At 40.0% G+C, this 19,353-nt stretch overlaps 1 protein-coding gene across 1 annotated transcript; it reads right to left on the bottom strand.

The window, feature by feature from the left end:
• Positions 1 to 906: 906 nt before the first annotated feature.
• Positions 907 to 5,333, bottom strand: LOC113114885 (reticulon-4 receptor-like 1). The gene is made up of 2 exons (XM_026281960.1): positions 4,173 to 5,333; positions 907 to 4,068 (listed from the first exon to the last, which is right to left on the bottom strand). The coding sequence occupies exons 1-2, from the start codon at positions 4,545 to 4,547 to the stop codon at positions 3,118 to 3,120; spliced, it is 1,326 nt and encodes a 441-aa protein (XP_026137745.1). The 5' UTR covers positions 4,548 to 5,333; the 3' UTR covers positions 907 to 3,117.
• Positions 5,334 to 19,353: the final 14,020 nt, after the last annotated feature.

The raw sequence follows: 19,353 nt of genomic DNA, 5'->3' as shown, positions 1-19,353 counted from the left end.
TTTTGAAATGTAATGCCAAATATTGGCTCATTTTGGATTTCATGAGAGCTACACATTCCAAAAATGTTGGGACAGGTTGCAATAAGAGGCCAGGAAAGTTAAATGTACTCATAAGGGAACAGCTGGAGAACCAATTTGAAACTTATTAGGTCAATTGGCAACATGATTGGTATAAAAAAAGAGCCTCTCAGAGTGGAAGTGTCTCTCGGAAGTCAAGATGGGCAGAGGATCACCAATTCCCCCTATGGTGTGGCAAAAAATAGTAAATCAAAGGTTTCTCAGAGAAAAATTGCAAAGAGTTTGAAGTTATCATCAACTACAGTGCATAATATCATACAAAGATTCAGAGAATCTGGAACAATCTCTGTGCGTAAGGGTCAAGGCCAGAACACCATACTGGATGCCTGAGATCTTCGGGGCCCTTAGATGACACTGCATCATATACAGGAATGCTACTGTAATGGAAATCACAACATGGGCTCAGGTATACTTCCAGAAAACATTGTCGGTGAACACAATCCACTGTGCCATTCGCCATTGACCGCTAAAACTCTATAGGTCAAAAAAGAAGCCGGATCTAAACATGATCCGATGATTAGACAAGAATGGGACAACATTCCTATTCCTAAACTTGAGCAACTTGTCTCCTTGTTTTGTTATAAAAAGAAGAGGGGATACCACACAGTGGTAAACATGGCCTTGTCCCAACCTTTTTGAGATGTGTTGAGATGCCATGAAATTTAAAATCAACAAATTTTCCCTTAAAATTATAAATTTTCTCAACATTTGATGAAACATTTGTTTAAACATTTGATATGTCATCTATTGTGTAATCTGAATAAAATATTGACACCTCATTGCATTCTGTTTTTATTCACAATTTGTACAGTGTCCCAGGTTTTTTGAATTTGAGTTTTAAAATAAATTTAGTTTAAATCTATTAAAATAATTACTGACATATCGCTTGACTTAGCATTAAAGTAAATGTATTTCAAATACGTTTCAGTATATACATTCTTTTTCACTTATCAAATATCCAAATTTTAAATGAATATTTAAGGCAAGGAGAGGTGGAAGTATGTAAAAAGGCATCTTCTGTCGGGCCACATTGGCATCTAGAAAACACACAAGCAAAGTAATGTAAACAACACATTTAACATAAGAAGATATAGATTTTAATATCTTTATAAACATTTTTTTCTTGTTTTTTGAGAATGACTCATTAAAAGTCAAATCACTAGGATGGAGAGACACAGAAGAGAGAGAAAGGGAGGGACGAGAGCAGACTGGATTGTGCAGTTTAGTCAGAAAATGGTGCCCTACGGACATACCAAATAAATGTGTAAACAAACAAACAAATAACAACAACAACAAAAAAAAAACAACTAAAGGAAAATAAATCAAATCATAATAATTATAAAAATAATAATTGCCTTATGAAGAGAGGTTCTTCAGAGATTTAGGAACCCTGTTGTAATCAGAAATGTCATTAATGATGTCTGTGTCATAGTACTGATTAATATTTCCATTGCAGATTGTGATGATACAGTTCTCCTTATTTTTACAAAGTGTTTCTTAGAACAGGAGGCATAATTCTCCTGTACTCCACAGCATCTGTGACAGCAGACTGTCTGTCATCCGTAGTGTCCCAAGTGTTCAGGTGATTGTCCCTTTCTTGGTCTCCCATTTGCATTCACAGCAGACACTGTAGAGGCAATCAAGCAGGCCGATGGCTGCAAAAGGTCTTTTTTTTAGCCATGCTAAATTCGAAATGTGTTTTTTGTCATTGAGTCTCTTAAAGATACATTTAGTTTTTGTGTGTGTTTTTTATTGTTGTTTTCTTTTCTTCTTGTCTGTCTTGTTAAAACGGTTGATTTCACACCGCTTCTAAGAAAGAGAGGTGTCTATGTTTTCAATGGCGGGCTTAGGCTGAAGGCGCTTTTCAAAATAGAGTTCACTTCAATTAGACCTGTGTCCCCTCCAGAGTCGACGCCCCCATCAGCAGTCCATTTCTAAGTCCTCTGAGTCACAGCCAAACAAAACTAACAACACAGAGGACAAGAAACAAACACAACTCTATTTTTTTTCATAGCTTTTTATACTGGACACACACACACACGCACACAGACAAATTGTGTTTTTTGGAAGCAGATGAGGTAAAATGGGTCTCATTTGCTTCTATAAACAATATAGCAGCTAGTATAACCATTGGCTTTTATGTTCTGTTATAAAACAATACAATACAAAATAAGTGTGATTCACCTGAAGTCAAGTTTTTAGGGCAAAAGCAAAGAAAATATGAAAAATAAATATAGGAAGTTACTGAAAGGGCAACAAAAACAAACAATCATCTAAAGTGAAAATAATGTTGTATTTAGGCCTTAACTTTTCTAAGGAAAGGAGAATGGATGTGCTTATGTACTGGCTATTCAGTTTAGGATTTTTTTATAACACTTTTTAATTTCATATAACACTTTTTGTTTCACATCATTCTGTGTATAATATTCCTTCGGAGAAGAAAGCAAGTCCTACCAATGGTTGAAACTCCTGAACATAGGAGAATTTGCAGTGATATATTTGTGCCTCTATTTGGCAATAATGTAATATATTTAACACAGGACAGTGTACTTATAGAAATAGGAGCATTTGATGATCTCCTATATGTTTGTTTCTATATGGTGAAGCAGTAGGACATGCTTTCTAAACACAATCTCCATTTATGTTGCTAACTTGTGCCTCCTATTACGCATTCTTTCTATACATTTATTTGGTTATCTGTGCTTCCTTTCATTGAATTGGTTTTCCATTTAGAGGGGGATAGACCAGACCAACAAAGGACAAAAAAAAAAAAAAAAAGAACTACAGTGGCAGTGCAAGCATGTTCAGTTTGCTTCACTATTCTTCTTGTACTCCCAAATTTGGAGTTTATTTGATAACATCCGGTGTTCAGTCTTCATTTATTTCAGTCTAAATGGCAAAGCTCCTTATACAATGTAGTACACATTATCACTCACACATACAAACATACACACATTATTAGGCCTGGTAATGCTGGAGCTAGAGCTGATCTGGGGACTGCGGCGTATCCTTGATGCCACGATGCTCCAGCATCATAGTTCAGCGCAGAATGAACACAAGCAGTCCCAGAATATTAGAGAGAAAGAAATGTGTATGATGAGAGTGTCCCCAGTTGTTGGCTTGCTGGACCCCACTAGGGGGTTGCACAGAGGTCCGGGGGGTACATTTGTGCTTTCTGCGGGTGTTTGAACCATCAGAAGATGTTTCATCATATTTCCCGGTGAAATCGGGAGAGGAGTACTCCTTATCCGCCATCTCCTTTAGGATGTGGACCTCATTAGGTCCCTTTCCCTTGCTGCCCCTGACACGTTGGCGTGTGCAGTTCCGAGAGCGGCCTGGCCTCTGAGCAGGGACTATGCCCAGAGTCCCTCCCGGTCCTGCATGTACACCATTTATGGCAGGGGGTGGTTGCGGTAGGGGAGAGGGAGGGGAAGGGTATTGTTCATTCAGTTGGGGGTGGTGTGGGTGTGTTTGTGGAGGCTTCAGTGAGACTTTATCCGTTCCTGCCCAAGTCTTGATCTTACTTTGGTGCAGGGATTCCGATCCAGAACAATTTGGGAAGTCCTCTTTCTTCAGCTGCTTCAGATCTTTGCCTGCCAGTTCTACCGGTGCTACACAACCCACTGACGACGTGGACCCCCGAAACTTTTTGAGCCAGTCCCACAGTGATAAAGCCTTACAATCACACTCCCAAGGGTTGTCGTTGAGGCGAAGGTACTCCAGTGCAGGTAGCTGGGTCAGACACTCTCCAGCTAACTCTGTCAAGGAGTTGTTGAACAAATAGAGGGTAGTGAGCCGTCGCAGGTCATGGAATGCCAGGCGGTCCACCGACTGAAGTTGGTTGTGGTGAAGTAGCAGCCGGTCCAAAGCACCCAGTCCTCTAAATGTATTTTGGTGCAGGCTCCACAGTCGGTTCCCGTGAAGAAACAGGTGGCTCAAGTTGTGCAAGTCCACAAAAATATCATCCTGCAAATACTCCAAATGGTTGTCCTTTAGACACAGAAACAAAATATTAGTTATATGTATACTACAACAATAGTTGACATCCAGTGCCATTTCATTTTGTTACGAAAGCAGTTATGTGAGTGTCTTACCTGCAAGTAGAGATACTGGAGGTTGCGGAGACCCTGGAAGATGTTATTCGGCAGTGCACTGAGGCCACAGCGGTATAGATGGAGGGCATGGAGCCGGTTGAGCCCGTGAAAGGTTTCTGCAGACAGTGAACGTAGGTGGCGATTGTCTCCTAGGTCCAATTCCTCCAGCAAGGTGAACCCTTGGAAAGTAGTTGGTTCGATATACGTGATATTGTTGGAGTAAATCCAAAGAGTAACTGTTGTAGGGCTAAAGTGGCCCCGCAGCAGTCGATGGATCTTGTTGTTTTGGAGGAAGATGCGCTCACTGTGTGGAGGGATGCCTTCCGGGACGGACAGGAAGTTGTGGGCTTGGCAGCTGACAGTGCTTGGGGCCATGTAGCAAATGCAGTGACGTGGGCAGGACCAGGAGAGCTCCAGCCCACAGAGTACCAGCAGGAACTCCAGCCCACAGCCTAGAAAGATATTGAGAGAATGAAAGAGACAGACTTAGTGTTTGTTATTTGTATTCGAGTCATAAATTCTGTATTGTAAAGAAATTTGCTGCTTGTTCTTCTTTGAGAAAGTTTCACCATAATTGCCCCCAGAACTATAAAAACCTGTGAAAGACAAATAAGCTCAGGTGTCTCATTAAATGTAGACACTTTACTTTACTGAGCGTTGAGTGAAGACACTATAAGGCTTTTTCCATCCACTTTTTCCATATCATTAATATAGAAACTTTCCTGAACAAATATATATGGAAGTTTGACATTTTAAGACTACTGATGTACCGAGCTGGTGATCATTGTTCAGTGAATAATGTCTTCAAATAAAGATCAAACATCTAGGCCAATGTCTTCATCATCATTTTGACACAAGCTCATTGTCAATAGTATCTGCATGCTGTTGCATCAATCTGTGAAGATTTGCATGCCTCAAGGTAAACAATGTCATAAATACATATGCAGTTTATATAAAAAGGCTAAAAATGTAACATAACACACCATTTCACTGATGTGTCCTCTCACGTCTGGCACATTAAATTGTGCTTTCTTTAGATGCTCTGTGCCTTATACTCGTGGTAATCAAATTCTGTAGAAAAGAGCAGCAGTGTATGTTTTTATTTGTTTCCCCAGGAGCTCTTAAAGAAATAGTTGAGCCAAAAATGAAAATTGTATCGATTTACTCACCCTCATGTTATTCCAAACTCATATAATATCTACTATTTTTGTCATTGAATGTGTGACATAAAAGAAGATATTTTGAGAAATGTTGAGGTCTGAACAAAACTGGGCCATACTGAGTTTCACTGTAAGACAAAAATACATTTAGACATAGAGAATACTATTTACTATTTCCACAGAATAAGGGTTTAAAAGGACATGAGGGTGACTATATGATTTTTGGGAAAACTATCCCATTAACTCACTTAACCACCTAAACTTCCTTGCATCTAAACCAACTTCTTCTGAAAGACTAAATCAAATTTTGTTGAAGCTCATCTGGTCTAGGATGGCCTTTTCAGACGCGATCGTTGTGACTTTCAATGATATAAGGTTTGCCTATGAAACTAATCCTCTTTTGAAATGGAAATAAACAATGAAAAGAAAATAGAATCGCTTTAGAGGCTATTGAGCCCTTCAGGGAAGCAGCAAAATCTGGTATTTTACGAGTATTTATTCTGTCCGTGTGTGTTTAAGTCGGGCTCACCCTGCTTCTGCGGAGACTGATCCTAGAGCCTACCAACAACCTCTTGAGTGCTTAGTTAAACCTGCGTTAAGCCTCTGAGAGGCATACAATACCCCTGCTGCTTTCTGACATGCTTCCTTGGAGCCATTTTGTGTAACTTATCCACCAATTCATCTTCACACAGAATGACAGGGAAAGAGAAAATTTTCCACTATTATAAGAGTCCCATTTGCTCATGAGTGGCGGCTTTACCCCCGCCCCTCTTTTCAAAAATGCATTATTCAAAGCATCATTCCTGTCATTCACTCAAAATTGATTCGCTCCCGCTGCCTCTTAACATCACCATAATCCTCCAGGTTTCTGCCTCAAAATACAGAGGCGGGAATTATGCTTTTACAGGAGATGAGCGGATATTTATTGGAATGCCTTTAAACACCAAATGTGTCTAAGCTGTGGCATTCACACGCAGACTCTGCTGACCTTTAGCAATGATTCCCTGGGCGTCTGGTGACAGTGCCCAAGCAGCTTGCCTCACCTGCACTTGAGCCTCGCTCTCAGAGTGGACATGTAATCCCATTTGTCCTAACAGCATGCCAAAATTGAATACTGTATGTCCTCACCAACAGACTAAATAAGCAACCGGAACCCTTCACAAGCTCCCTCCATGGGCCTTGCATGTACATGCAACATTTTTTTTTTGTTGTTCTAGTGATGTCGTTCAGCTAACCGTAAACAGTAACCTGGAACAGAAATACAAATTACTCTACCGTTGCATATTTGCTCATCTGTATTTAGCAGAAAACTTGCCTGGATATGGTTCAAAACTGTATTTTAGCAAAGATGGTAAACATTTGACATTCTTTACACAAACCACCCAAAGAGGATGGCAAAGTTCTGGGGAATTTTCAGAGTATTGTCATGAGGGATCATAGAACCCATACACTATCTCCGCCCTAGATCAGACAACAAACTGATGATGTCTGATTCACAAGCCTTAAAAAAACCTTAGTGCTGTGTGTTCAGATCAACTGCTCATACAGCCATGGGTTCGAGAATTACCTAGCTGAGATGAGGAGCTCAAAAGATTGATTTTAATAAACACCTCAATGTTTAAAAGATCTAAAATAATGAGATGTGTAGTCATCCAATATTACTTAGCTGTTATACAATCAGTACTGGGTATTTTTCATTCTTTCACTGTTTTATTAGTATGACACCTGTTCTTTGAGTGAGTTAACAAGAGTGTGTATTCCGTGTTGCTTATGGAAAGTTAAGCTACCGGGGATTTCAGCCAAATAAATCGGAAAAGAAAAAGCAAACAACTCTGCTTTGGCTGGTGGAGCTGCTGAGCCTTTTCCCTTTAGTATTTTACTCGCTGGCTGTTTACGTCTGTTGGCAAACCCCTTTGCATTAAACTTTGCATATCACATATAATGAAATTCTTCATCAGCACTTTACATAATAGACATATTCCTTTGGCATAGCATTGGCTTTTGTGGAGGCGTATCACCTAATCACACATTCTTTTGCTTCCCTCCGTTTGTCACAGCTTTTGTCACACTGCAGGTATAATTATTTTCCTCAAACTCCTGCTTTTCCTTCTGTTTTTCTATATAAATCTTCAAGAGAACTGAGTATCACCTTGCACATAACAGCATAAGTTGATATATATATATGTAATGGTACGTGTATTCGCACTGGACCGTTTCGTTACAGGGCTTTCGGTAAGGTGCACGTGTGTACCGAATGACCGAATGCAATATTTTGTATGCGGAACATAGGTACATTTTCGTGTTTCCAAACAAACATATTAAGTGGTGGAAGTCTCCGCGTTCAGTGCAGATCCCGCCCTGCAGCTGATTCTAAGGCCGGTGACAAACTGGCTGCGTGGCGTGAGCGTGGCATTTCTGCTGCGTGTCAGTTGCATGAAACCTGCTTCGCGTTTTCTGTGTCTTTACACACCAAAATCGTGCCTGATGTGGTGCTGGCGCGCTGCTGCTGCTGTAGGTGACATAGAGGGAGGCCGACGACAGACCAGGATCTTGTCTTCACGACAACAATATCTATACTTCATGTTGAGCATAAATATAAAGCCTACTGATAAAGGACACCGTCAACAGTATTGACGGCAAAATAGACTATGTTTGACAGGTGCAATATGCCAGTGTGTCACCGGCCTAAGGTTTTCAAAAGGCATATGCAAGTGTGAACATCACTACAACTAGGTAAAAAAACTATTATAATTCAAACGCAGCTCTCGTCTGCATTTAAACAGACCTTTGCTCTTAATTCCAATCGGTCCAATGCAATAACGAAATCTGAGCACGTCTAAACACTGAAACTGTTGATGCGGCACTTTACACTTTAGCACACCAGAGAGGGCGGAGACAACCCCTTTATAAGTTGGCTCAGAGTGCCATTCATCAGATCATTCGACTGAAGCAACAGTCATTGATTTGCATGCAGCTAATAGCATGGCAAGTGACGCAATGCTCATTCCCTTATCTCAGGGAACCAAGGTTACTTTAGTAACCGGAGTGTTCCCTTTTGAATGGTCTCTCCAATTACATGAAGACGTAAAGGAGAATCCATCAAGTCACACCATGTTATGAGCAGATACAGGACATCCTGCTCTGCAAGCCCAGTCCTGGAGCACTAATAAGCACCCCTAAGAATGACAACATTTTGCCCCCAAGCTAGAGGCTGAGAAGCACTAATAAAACCAGCTTCGCCCAAGAGGGAAGAGTGGTACACTAAACTGAAAGAACTTACACCTGTAAAGCTGGGGCGTCTAAGTTATAGAGTCTGGCAAATGTGGACTGCGAAGACCAGCTGTCGGCTGCACAGATCTCATCAATAGAAATTCCACTGGACAAAGCCTAGGAGGAGGCCATCCCTCTCGTGGAATAGGCAGTCATACCTACTGTATAGGGCATTGCAAGCCTTCTGATGTGTAAGCCAAGGCTATCGCATCGACGATCCAGCAAGAAAGTTGCTGCTTTGTGGCCAGCAGTCCTTTATGGCGGCCTCTAAAGCAAACAAAAAGCTGGCTGTCTAAACAGGCTTGGGCTCTAAGTATACTCTCATAGCCCTTACTGGACAGACCATGTTCAGACCCTGCTCACCATCAGTGACAATAGGGAGATCATCTGAGCTCTGAACAGAGTTGAGAGCACTTTAGAAAGATAACCATGTCTTGGTTTTAGAATTTCTTTACAGTCATTAGGCCCAAACTCAAGGCACGAGGTGCTGATTGACAGTGCTTGCAAGTAACACACTAAGCAAGTCACTCTCTTATCTGAGGAAGGCCGATTTAAGTGATAAGGGTCACAAATCGGCCGAACTGAGCGGCTCGAAGGGGGGCCCTCTTAGGGCCCACATGACTATAGAAAAGTCCCAAGATGGCACAGTCTAAGGGCGAGGAGGATTCTGTCTCCATGCACCCTTTAAGAACTTAAGGATCAGGTAGGTTCTGCCGATCAATTGGTCAACTTTGAGTGAATGGTTCACTGGGTGCACCCCTTATCCAGCAGTTCTTGCAAAAAGGCTAGCACGTGGGAAACGTCACATGATATTGGATCCAAACTTCATTCTGAACACCAGTAAAGGAAGACCAACCTTTTTAGAATGTAAAGCTGGAGTGTCAAACTGAGTTCCTGGAGGGCCGGAGCCCTGTAGAGTTTTGTTCCAGCCCTGCTCCAAAACACATACCATGTAGTTTTCAAATAAGCCTGAAGGACTTGATTAGTGGGATTAGGTGTGTTTAATTAGGGTTCAGGCCCTCCAGGAATTAAGTTTGACACCCCTTCTGTAAAGTCTCCTTTTAGACAGTGCTCTTGCCTCCAAAATAATATTGCTTACTCTCGCTGGGAGATGATTAAGTGAGTAGTTCAGTTGTCTGAGATCCAGAATGGGTCTGAGCCTGCCATCTCTCTTTGGAACGAGGAAGTAGCGGTTGAAAATGTCTGACTCGCTGTGAGCACTATTTCCACAGCACCTTTTGCAAGCAATGTCTGCACTTCTTGTTGGAGAACGAGCGCTTCTTTGTCCGGAACAGAAGTTTGAAAAATGGCTCTGAAACAAGGTGGCATGTGGGTGAAATGAAGCAAGTAAGCTCGCTGAATTATTTTTAAAATTCAACTCAACAATCCTGGAATGGCTGCCCAAGGAGTGAAACAGGGGCGAAGAGTGTTTATTTTTGTGAATGAGAGCTTGCAGAGAAAAGGCAGGGAACATGCATTTGCGTGAGTTTATGAGATACTGTGAAGAGGAAATTTGCTCTTTATTGTATGGGTTTCCGCTATCACAGCAGTAAAACATTTGGGTACATGCTGCCTATGCAGGACGTGACCTGCTGGAAATGAAACTCCATTGCTCAAAGGTGCTCGGAGTGATGGAGGATGAAAGCAAGCAGTTTTGCAGGGCGTTCCAGCTGAGGTGAGAATAAAGCCTCTCCTCTTCCTCACTAGTGCATCAAGATGGCTTAGGCAGCTTGGGGTTCAGCACAGTTCGTGGGCAGGGACCTTGACACTTCAGAAAGTGGAAGCTTTTCGCCATCTAGGGGCACTGCTGCAGCCCAGGTTCAGATTTCCGCTGAGGCTGTGCTGGCTTTGCAGGCTGAGTGCCACATCTTTTGAGCCTCTGAAAACCTTTCTGCAAAGCTGTCCACCACGGGGCTGAACAGGCACTTTGGCAAAACCAGTGAGTCAAGGAAAGACAGCATGCCTGATCTCAGTGAGGTTTAACCAGAGGGGGCGCTCCAGCACCATCAAACTGGCCATCGCCTTTGCCGTTGCATTTGAGGCATGCAGAGCCAAGTCTGTTGCTGTGCACAGCTCTTTGAAAGCTTCCTGTTGTTCTTGGGCAGACTCATCCGTACTGCGATGAAACTTGGCTTGAAACACTAGGAGACCTGCCATTGTATGCAGGGCCCTATTGGTGAGCACTGAGGTAGTCCTGCAGGGTTTAGTTGGATGCACTGTGTGGGCCTTCAATCCAAGGGCAGATGGTGGGCACAGATGAGCAGCAACTGCTTCCTCCAGAGCAGGGGGCACTTGCTTTATCCCTGGTTGTCAATGCCATCAATGGTGGTGAGAGCCATTACTGTAGAGGGATTTACTCTGGCTGAGTAAGGGGCACGCCACATCTTGTTGTGCTCGTTATAAACTGTAAGCAAGAACAGGATGAGGCATTGACGAGATGACTGTTGGCGGCTTCCCGTCAGGTACAACTCATCTTAGAGCTCTCTTAGGAGAGAAAGGAAATGTTTTAATGGTTCCCAATGGTGTTCTGAGTGATCATCTGTAGTAGCTATATTTTTTGTAGTAGCTGAGTGGTTTAGTGTGCTGGTGTGCGGTTGCTAAGGGTTCTGGGTGGTTTCATGGTGGTTGCATGTCCACTGGCCTAAATCAAACAAGCCCACCCCAAAATCATCTCTAGATATGACTGGTCCTTCCTTCAACATAGCTCTGAGGGATTATATATATATATACACATAGGCATTTATTCAACCCCTGTCCCCTTAATTTTAATGTTTGAGTATATTCATCTCCATATCACACCAGCCCTCACCCAGCCCAGTTTTTTCTTCTTCTTTTCTCCACCTTGCAGTACTAAACTAACTCCAGAGAGATCTGCTGCCTCACACCTGTCACCTCCCTGATCCTGGTCCTCTGTGAGCCCTCATGGATCCCATGCACACAGCAATTTACACCCTCCTCATCCAGAGACAAGTTGAGAGAGAGAATAGGAGAGGCAGGGTATTTTTAGTGCTGTGGAGAATGGCGAAGGGCAATAGCAGGATGAGAGGTAATAACAAGAAAGAGGGATGGCACAGGGGCCAAAGGGTTGTCATTTACTGAATACAGAAGATGTGGATGAGTATTGTCTTTTTTTTCTTTCTTTTTTTTGCTCGCAATGAGCCTGTGTCACTGAATCAAATTAATAAGTTTGTTTTGACCACTCCATAGTGCTTCGATCAATAACACCAATCCCAGCTCCCGAGACTCAGAGAAGGATTATGGCTGTGGAACAATGGAAGTCATGTTGTTGTTGTGTGTGGCATTTTCCGTGGTTTCATGTTATTTTTAGCCGCCAGTCTCAATCATAAAACTTCGTCAGTTCATTCTCTTATTCTTTCTTTCATTATCTGTCTGTCTTTTCTTAACCCTTCTATCACTGTTGAAGGCTTGTTAAGCCGAGACTGATTAAACGGCCTGCAATGGCCTCAATGTTTGACCTTGTCACCCCACTGACCGGTAACTGTTCCTTTTCATGCCATGCAGATTTTAAGCGTGGCAATAAATAAATAAATAAAAGCATAAAACAGAATGGCTTTGGTCCCCAGACAGTCAGCGCAAAGTAAGTGCACGGAATATCAATGAAACATAGTTCACACTAAATTCGCCCTCATGAATAACACATGGTTGCTAATAGGAGAGAAATGGTCCGTCTGTTTCCCTGCGTGACTCTGCCCACCATTACACTGGATAAACTCAATTTCCTGTTTCTCTCTAAGGACCCTGATAAGCACTTGGCTGTTTGTTGCCTTGCACAAGTCCGCAAATGACATGCTTTCACATAATAGGTGTTCATGCTGATGTTCACACATACACACAGTGTTTGACAATCAAGTTAATGGCAAAGCAATAAAGCTTCACATTGATTGGTTTGAGCCTTGTTTGCATAGCCAAAGGGAAATCAAGTGAGTTTTTAGTCATTGCAAATGTTATTTTCTAAGTTAAACTGTGGTTATGGTTAGACAGACATTAGATGAATTAATCATAGACTGGGGGGTAAAAAAATATATCTCTTTCTGTTCCTGAACAAAAGTGTAGCGTTTGCTGTGTTGCACACAAAATCAAGATTAATGTATCACTGAACCAATTTCATCTTTGTCCTTCTGACACATTTAGACCTAATCAGGGGGCTTGAACAGGATCTGCCAATTATTGTTGTGAAAATATGCATTAAACAAATGCACAAGAGTATTAACTTCAACCCAAGCTAACATTTAGAGGTTCAGCTTATTAAATTAATACATAATCTGCAAGTATGTGACTCATTTAAGATGTTTATATCACAAAGCCTTTGAAATAAACATTTTAGATGTACAAAATACGGAATGTAAATAGTTTAATAGCATGTCTTTATAGGCCAAGCTTAAAATTCCACATCCAGGTCCTTGGCCTGAAAAAAGGTTGAAGGCCGCTGGTCTTTGTGTCAGGTAATTTGTTAAGAATATAAAGGTCAGGATGAGCTGTTTTAGGGAAAGAAAAGTACCACAATGTCATCATGTCGCAAGGTCGCTTTGGTGGTGTGAAAACCAATTATCTGGAAAGCGAGGCCGATCTCGGCAGACCTTTGTTTGAGAACTGATTGAGGCTTTAGTATTTGAATAACCAACCACTGTACATTGAATAATCAGATTTCATTATGATCTACATTAATTTATGTGACATTTGTTTGAAGTGGCTATTAGTTTCGTGCAGTGATTAATTGCAGCAATTACAGTACACATTGACTTTATTATATTTGTGTGATCCACCTCCTTAATGTGACTTGGTGGTTCTGTTTCCCCAAAACAGCCCACCCTAAGCTTGCTAGTTAGCGATGAGCTTATGCTAACTAATGTAACAACTATTTATCATAGTATAAAATGACAAGGTGTTTATTTGCTTTTCATCACAGTAGCATGCTAGCCTAAGCTAAATCCCTTCATATAAGAAAGAAGGAGAGAGAAAGAGACAGAGAAAGTGAGGTTACTATTTATTAAATAAAATGTTGCAGTGGCAACATTCTGTTGTGGTTAATTAATAACAACAATAATAAAAGGCTGAGATAATTAATATACCTGTGTTTCACCGTGTGAGTGATTTGCCATATTTGCCAGTTTCAGATTTTTTTAAATAGTCCTCATTAATACTTGGCTGTATTTCCTTCATGATGGAATATATGGTAAAATATGGTGCGCGCACACACACACACACACAAATGTAAATAAATAGATAAAGGAGTACATAAATTATACACACTAGAGTTGTCCTAGATATAATGTTTTTGAAAGAAGTCTGTTATGCTGCTTGAAATTATTTCATCAAGAACACACTCAAATACATTAAAAAACTTAATATAGTTCGAAAATTATTACAATTATTACTTTATAATTTTATACCAATTTTTGGTTACAGTGTAATCTTTACTTTTACAGAAACATTGCAGAACCAAGTATTAACAAATAACAATCTTTTAAACAGTAGAATAAAATCTGATTTTTTGTCCTCCATCAACTACAACCATGAAAAGTAAATCTTTGAGTGCATTTTACCTATGTAAAAAAATTCGGAATTTTTCCAGAATAATGGCTTTCACATTCACTTCAGCTGGCTTTTAGGATTACATTTAGTTTATTGTAATTATTAGCAATTAGGTAATTATTGCAATTGTGTCAATAGGAAATCATAATTTAGATGACAAGCTTGGCAAGCAAGTGCATGTGTGAGGGACAGGAAAAAACATCCCCCACAAGGATAGTAAAACAAAAATCACGTAGACAAGGCAAGTTTGTTTAATATATGTTAGCATATTATACACAGTGGTAATTTAGTATTTTGCACACAATAATTAAACAGACATGAAGTCAGTTTAAAATTAACATGAACAATAAATTACATAATTAAGGTGTGTGTGTGTGTGTGTGGTCTGATTCATCCACTGTTAGCAGGCTATTACGGTTATAATTGTTTTTCCAACTATGTGAGGGTCACTCTTCTAATATTTTTCACTCAATCAATCACACCACATTTAGCCTCTTAGGAAAAGTAAGACAGCAATTATACTGTCTTGGCCCTCTCTTCAGTAAAAATAGCACTTGTTTTCTATGATTGTTTTATTATTTGTAGAGTGATTACAAAGTGGCCGTTTTAGAGAACTTAAGTCTTGGGAGCGTTTCCTTGCAAGTCCTTGAACTCAGTGCAGCAGGACTGGGAACAGAAAATAGCTTTTCATACTGTTGATTTTTTTAAAATGTATTTATTTTGCATTTAGATCTGCAGGTTTTAGATTGTGCCATATGCATATGCAATATACATATAATTGTTGATTTATACAGCAAAGATTGGTATGGACCAGTATAGGCTGCTTTTCAGTTCCAACCCTTGATTTCTAGCCAGAGCTAGAGATTTTAGAGCTAAAAAGGTAAGTCCCAGTTGCCCATATTAACCATCCTCCACCAGACTGACTAATACGATGGAGGTGGTGCTGGCACTGATCACCCATGAGGGAAACCCTGTGCTTTGCCAACTGCTGTCTGGCTAAATGGACAAGATTGGATGTTTTATTATTGATGTTTTTTTCAGTTCTTGCTTTTTACGCTTCTGTTGTGTTGCGGTTGAAAGTCAGGTCATTTAACTAGTTAATTGGTTTGGGATGCCAATAGATCTGTCTGAGATTAGAGAGAGCCTACTAAATAAATATCTAAGAGTGAAAGAGTGACTTGGAAAGATGTATATAATTAAGCTGCTGAAGTCAGCATGACTTGTCCTTATTTACTTTCTTCTATTAGATTCCTGCTCCTATTATGTCTCTCAAGAGGATCTTTTTTTGTACCGTCCAGACCCCAGTCAGGCTGGTTTAGTTAAAATGGCAAATTTAGGCATTGCTTTAGGCCAGCGGTTCTCCAACTTCAATCCCTCACGCCCCCTGCTTCTGCACATTTTGTATGTTTCTCTTATGGCTTTCAGGCGTTTGTTTTATTCGACATTGTGCCCTGTGAAGTGGACATCACAGGATATTCCACCCATGATTTCAATTCGAAGCTAAAGAGAGAAACGACGATTAACAATGGTAAGTGAGAAAATGTTCAGCATATTTCAATTACTTTAACCTTAACCCTTGTCATTGTCTAGATAGCCTAACGGTACACGTTTTTTTCAAGAAGCTAAAGGAATATATATATATATATATACTATATATATATATATATATATATATATATATATATATATATATATATATATATATATATTGCCCTGTAGATTGTATTGGAGCTAAGTTTATACATATTGGAAAAAATTAAACAAAGTTCGGTCAATCACCTTCAGACAGCTGTTACAAACATCTTTCCATTTTTCCTAAGGATAACTGTGAGCATTTGGTGTTTGCAATTATAATATAGTTAATTATTCGTTTTGCTTAAGTAACTGTATATTATTAAAGTATTTGGTTGTTGTAGATGTTCCTCTATCAAAGAGCACTTTTAAAGTTTCACCACCACCTCATCAAGCGTGCTGAAAAGTGGAAGTCAGAGGAAACATGACCAACTTGCTACAAACACAACACAAAAGATACTTATTTATTTTTCCTTCACAGTAATTTTACCAACTTTGGGAAACTTGTCAATCAGCTAATCTGAAAGTTACTGATATTTTTTCTTCTTCTACTTTCCACCATTTTATGTGCAGGTTCTTATGATTGAACTGATAAATAAATACATATTTTGCACTGTCACTGCAGGGTCTAGACTATGGAGTGCAGCATTACTTGTTTGGTCAGCTACCTTCAGATGAAACACCACTCCTCTCTAATTCGAGTAAGTTTTCAAGATTTGATTTAATTGTGAGAGATTCCTTTCTTTTTCCTGTTGTACTATATTCTCCATAGATCTAATGAATGTTTCTCTGACTTGTATTCCCCATCTTAGGATGTCAAGTCCTACTCATCACAAGGAGAGTTAGCATCATAATATATGTGTCACTTACCAATAACACAGAGATGCCAGAAATAATCTGTTTGCTGTCTACCTTTTTATTCAGTACTATGGAGCATTCAAAAGCCATCACTCATTTCAGTCAGCACTATTTAGCCCTTCCCAGTGCTGAAATTGTCATGGGCCATTTTTTATTGTATATATGCTTATCTGTAAATAATTGACATTTATTTAAGGTAAAGGGTAATGACCTGGTGCTGAGATGCAAAATAAGACTGTCAATTAATATACTATTTGATGACAAATTTTTGACATTCTTCATTTTACTTTATGTATTTAGTTTTGTATTTATTATTTAGGATTCTTTTTTCAAGTTAACATTCAATAGTTTTTTGGTGGATTCTAGCAATCAGCATATATTAGTGACTGACATGTTGGATGGGTGATAAGATGAAGGGGTTGAAAAACAGTATTTCTAAAATGGAGAGTGCTATTCTAGATTGGTAAAAAAAAAATAATATGAATAGACAAAGAAAATGGATTTATGTTAATCCCTGAGCTGTTGCACTGTGAATTGCTGTGTTATATATTGCTTGTCATTGTAAATGTTAATTAAAATTGTTTTAAATGATCACAAAACACCTTGATGTGTTATGCTTGTTTTAGTGATAAAATAGTTATATGAGCTTTAAGTCTTAAACATGAAATTAAAATAAAACAAAAATTAAATCGAAAGAATGATCCAATGGCAAGAACCTCTAAAGGGTTCTATATACAGAATCTTTAAGGGTTCCAAATATGAAGCGCCTGATAGAAACTTTTTATAACATTCTATATAAGACATTGCACAGCACAAATCCGTGAATGAATTTTCCTGAAGTGAGGTAAATTCAACAGATTTCCCCTGCTCAGGAATAGGGACAAAGTGGTAGGGACCAATGAACACTGTGTATGGACTATGTCTATAGGAACACAGTTCATGCACGGAGCTCACTTCTAACGAGCTGATTTTCTGAGTCATGTGTATTAACAAAGAAAGACATGCAAAATGCATGCAGAGCTGGAGAACTGGAGATGAGACTGGAATTGAGAACAGCTGTTTTAGGCTATTGCTAATGCAAATATATAAAAGCTGTATAATATATATATATATATAAAAGGGGGTGTGCATGTGTCACCTGCCTGTATGCCTTGGATTACACCAAACATACACACACACACACACACACACACACACAAATACAAACATAGAAGGAGGGAGGGGTAGGAAAAAGAAGGAAAGAGAAAAGCTGCTCTGGTGACAGCAGCAGTTTCAAGTTGAGGAGCTAAAAATAATTGGTCTAAACAAACAGCTGCCATATGGGGCATGTAAATAATAAAGAGAGAGATTTGAGCAAAGTGTGCAGATGAATATACCCTGTTGTCAGATGAGGATTTAGGAGGTGGCAAAAATGCAGAGGCGGACAGCTGATGAATCTGCAGATGTTTAATACCTGGATTTTAATTATGGAATTAATAATAGATGTCATGGAGATGTTAATTCTATTTACTTCTATTGAGAGAAGAGGGAGGGTTATTATTTGATGCTTTGTTTAGTTTTCAGAGCCTTGGAGTCATGAGAAAGAAGTGACGGGGGCGTCAAAATGTCCCATTGGTCTTGCTCCAGCAATCAAACCCTGGACTGCATCCTTAATCAAAGAGATGCTCCAGTGAATGATGATTCTGCGGTTTGAGAAGCCGTCTATCACTGCATTTCCAGTTCGGCCATTTATAAATCAGATCGTCATACCCAACCAATGTTGTCTGCATGAACTCGTGCGGCTGTATAACATAATGAACAGACCAGTTGTATTGAGACTTTTATATTCAGCTATAACTCAAGCAGCACAATGTATGGCATGCTGTGCAAGGGTGGCATCTGAAGGCTGAGCTTTACATCCAGCACTTGGCCTTGTTCAGAATGACAAGCTGTCATTTAAGACACACTCGCAGTAAACCATGTTGAGAAAGGGAAAGGTTTTGTGATTCAAAGGTTTGTTGGGTGCGTCGTTTGTTAATGGCTGATATCAGGGCTAAATATCTACAATTCACTTTGACATCAATTCATCTCACCTCCTTTAATGTTCAGCCCTGGCTAATACAATGCCTAAGGACATGTATAGAGCAGTTTTCAAAGAGCCAATTTTCCACTGGTCTCTAATTTAAATTTAAAGCTTGATGTTAGCCATTGATCAGCCAGACACAATCATCTGTTATTGGCCCACCTTGTTTCCACCGCTGTATTCGTACTGGTTGAGTGCCGGCGGACACACGTCGTGCTTACCGAATGAACTGTCGGTAAAAGGTTTTTGTGATGAATGATTTACAGCTTGAACACACCTCGCCCAAGGCAGGCCAGCACACCCCTGTCCTGCTGCAACAGAAGGGGCCAATTTTCCAGCTCACTTCGTTTTAGTATTGGCATCCTTCAACACATTTCTGAGACTGCCTTCAAAGAAAACGGCGCTCTTTCACATGTGCGTGCCCATGCTGCATGCCGTGCAAGCTAACTATTCGCATGGCCCAGATTTGGAGGCAATAAATTATGGAACAGTAGTGGTTTTTACGCTTATTTTTTTGGCAAGTCGTTTTTAAGTAGGCAAGGCACACGCACAAATACACACACACACACATGCAGAGATAGTTCACATTTATGAGCGTGGTTGTATCATGGTTGAAAAAAAAAACTGCATTATTGGGTAAACTGTCCTTTAAGTGCAAACAATTAGAAACAACCCATATCAATGGGAGCTTTAAAGCTTCTTAAGA

The sequence above is a fragment of the Carassius auratus genome, chromosome 15 (genome assembly GCF_003368295.1).
Source record: "Carassius auratus strain Wakin chromosome 15, ASM336829v1, whole genome shotgun sequence".
NCBI lineage: Eukaryota > Metazoa > Chordata > Actinopteri > Cypriniformes > Cyprinidae > Carassius > Carassius auratus.
The sequence above is the reverse complement of the archived record's forward strand: the minus strand, read 5'-3'. Positions and strand labels throughout refer to the sequence as shown.

What these genes read in the sequence shown, in the direction of transcription:
- LOC113114885 (XM_026281960.1), bottom strand. Translation starts at nt 4,547, where the DNA reads ATGGCCCCAAGCACTGTCAGCTGCCAAGCCCACAACTTCCTGTCCGTC. An exon ending in TCCAGTATCTCTACTTGCAG is followed by an intron (nt 4,069 to 4,172) that starts GTAAGACACTCA and finishes CTGTGTCTAAAG; the next exon opens with GACAACCATTTGGAGTATTT.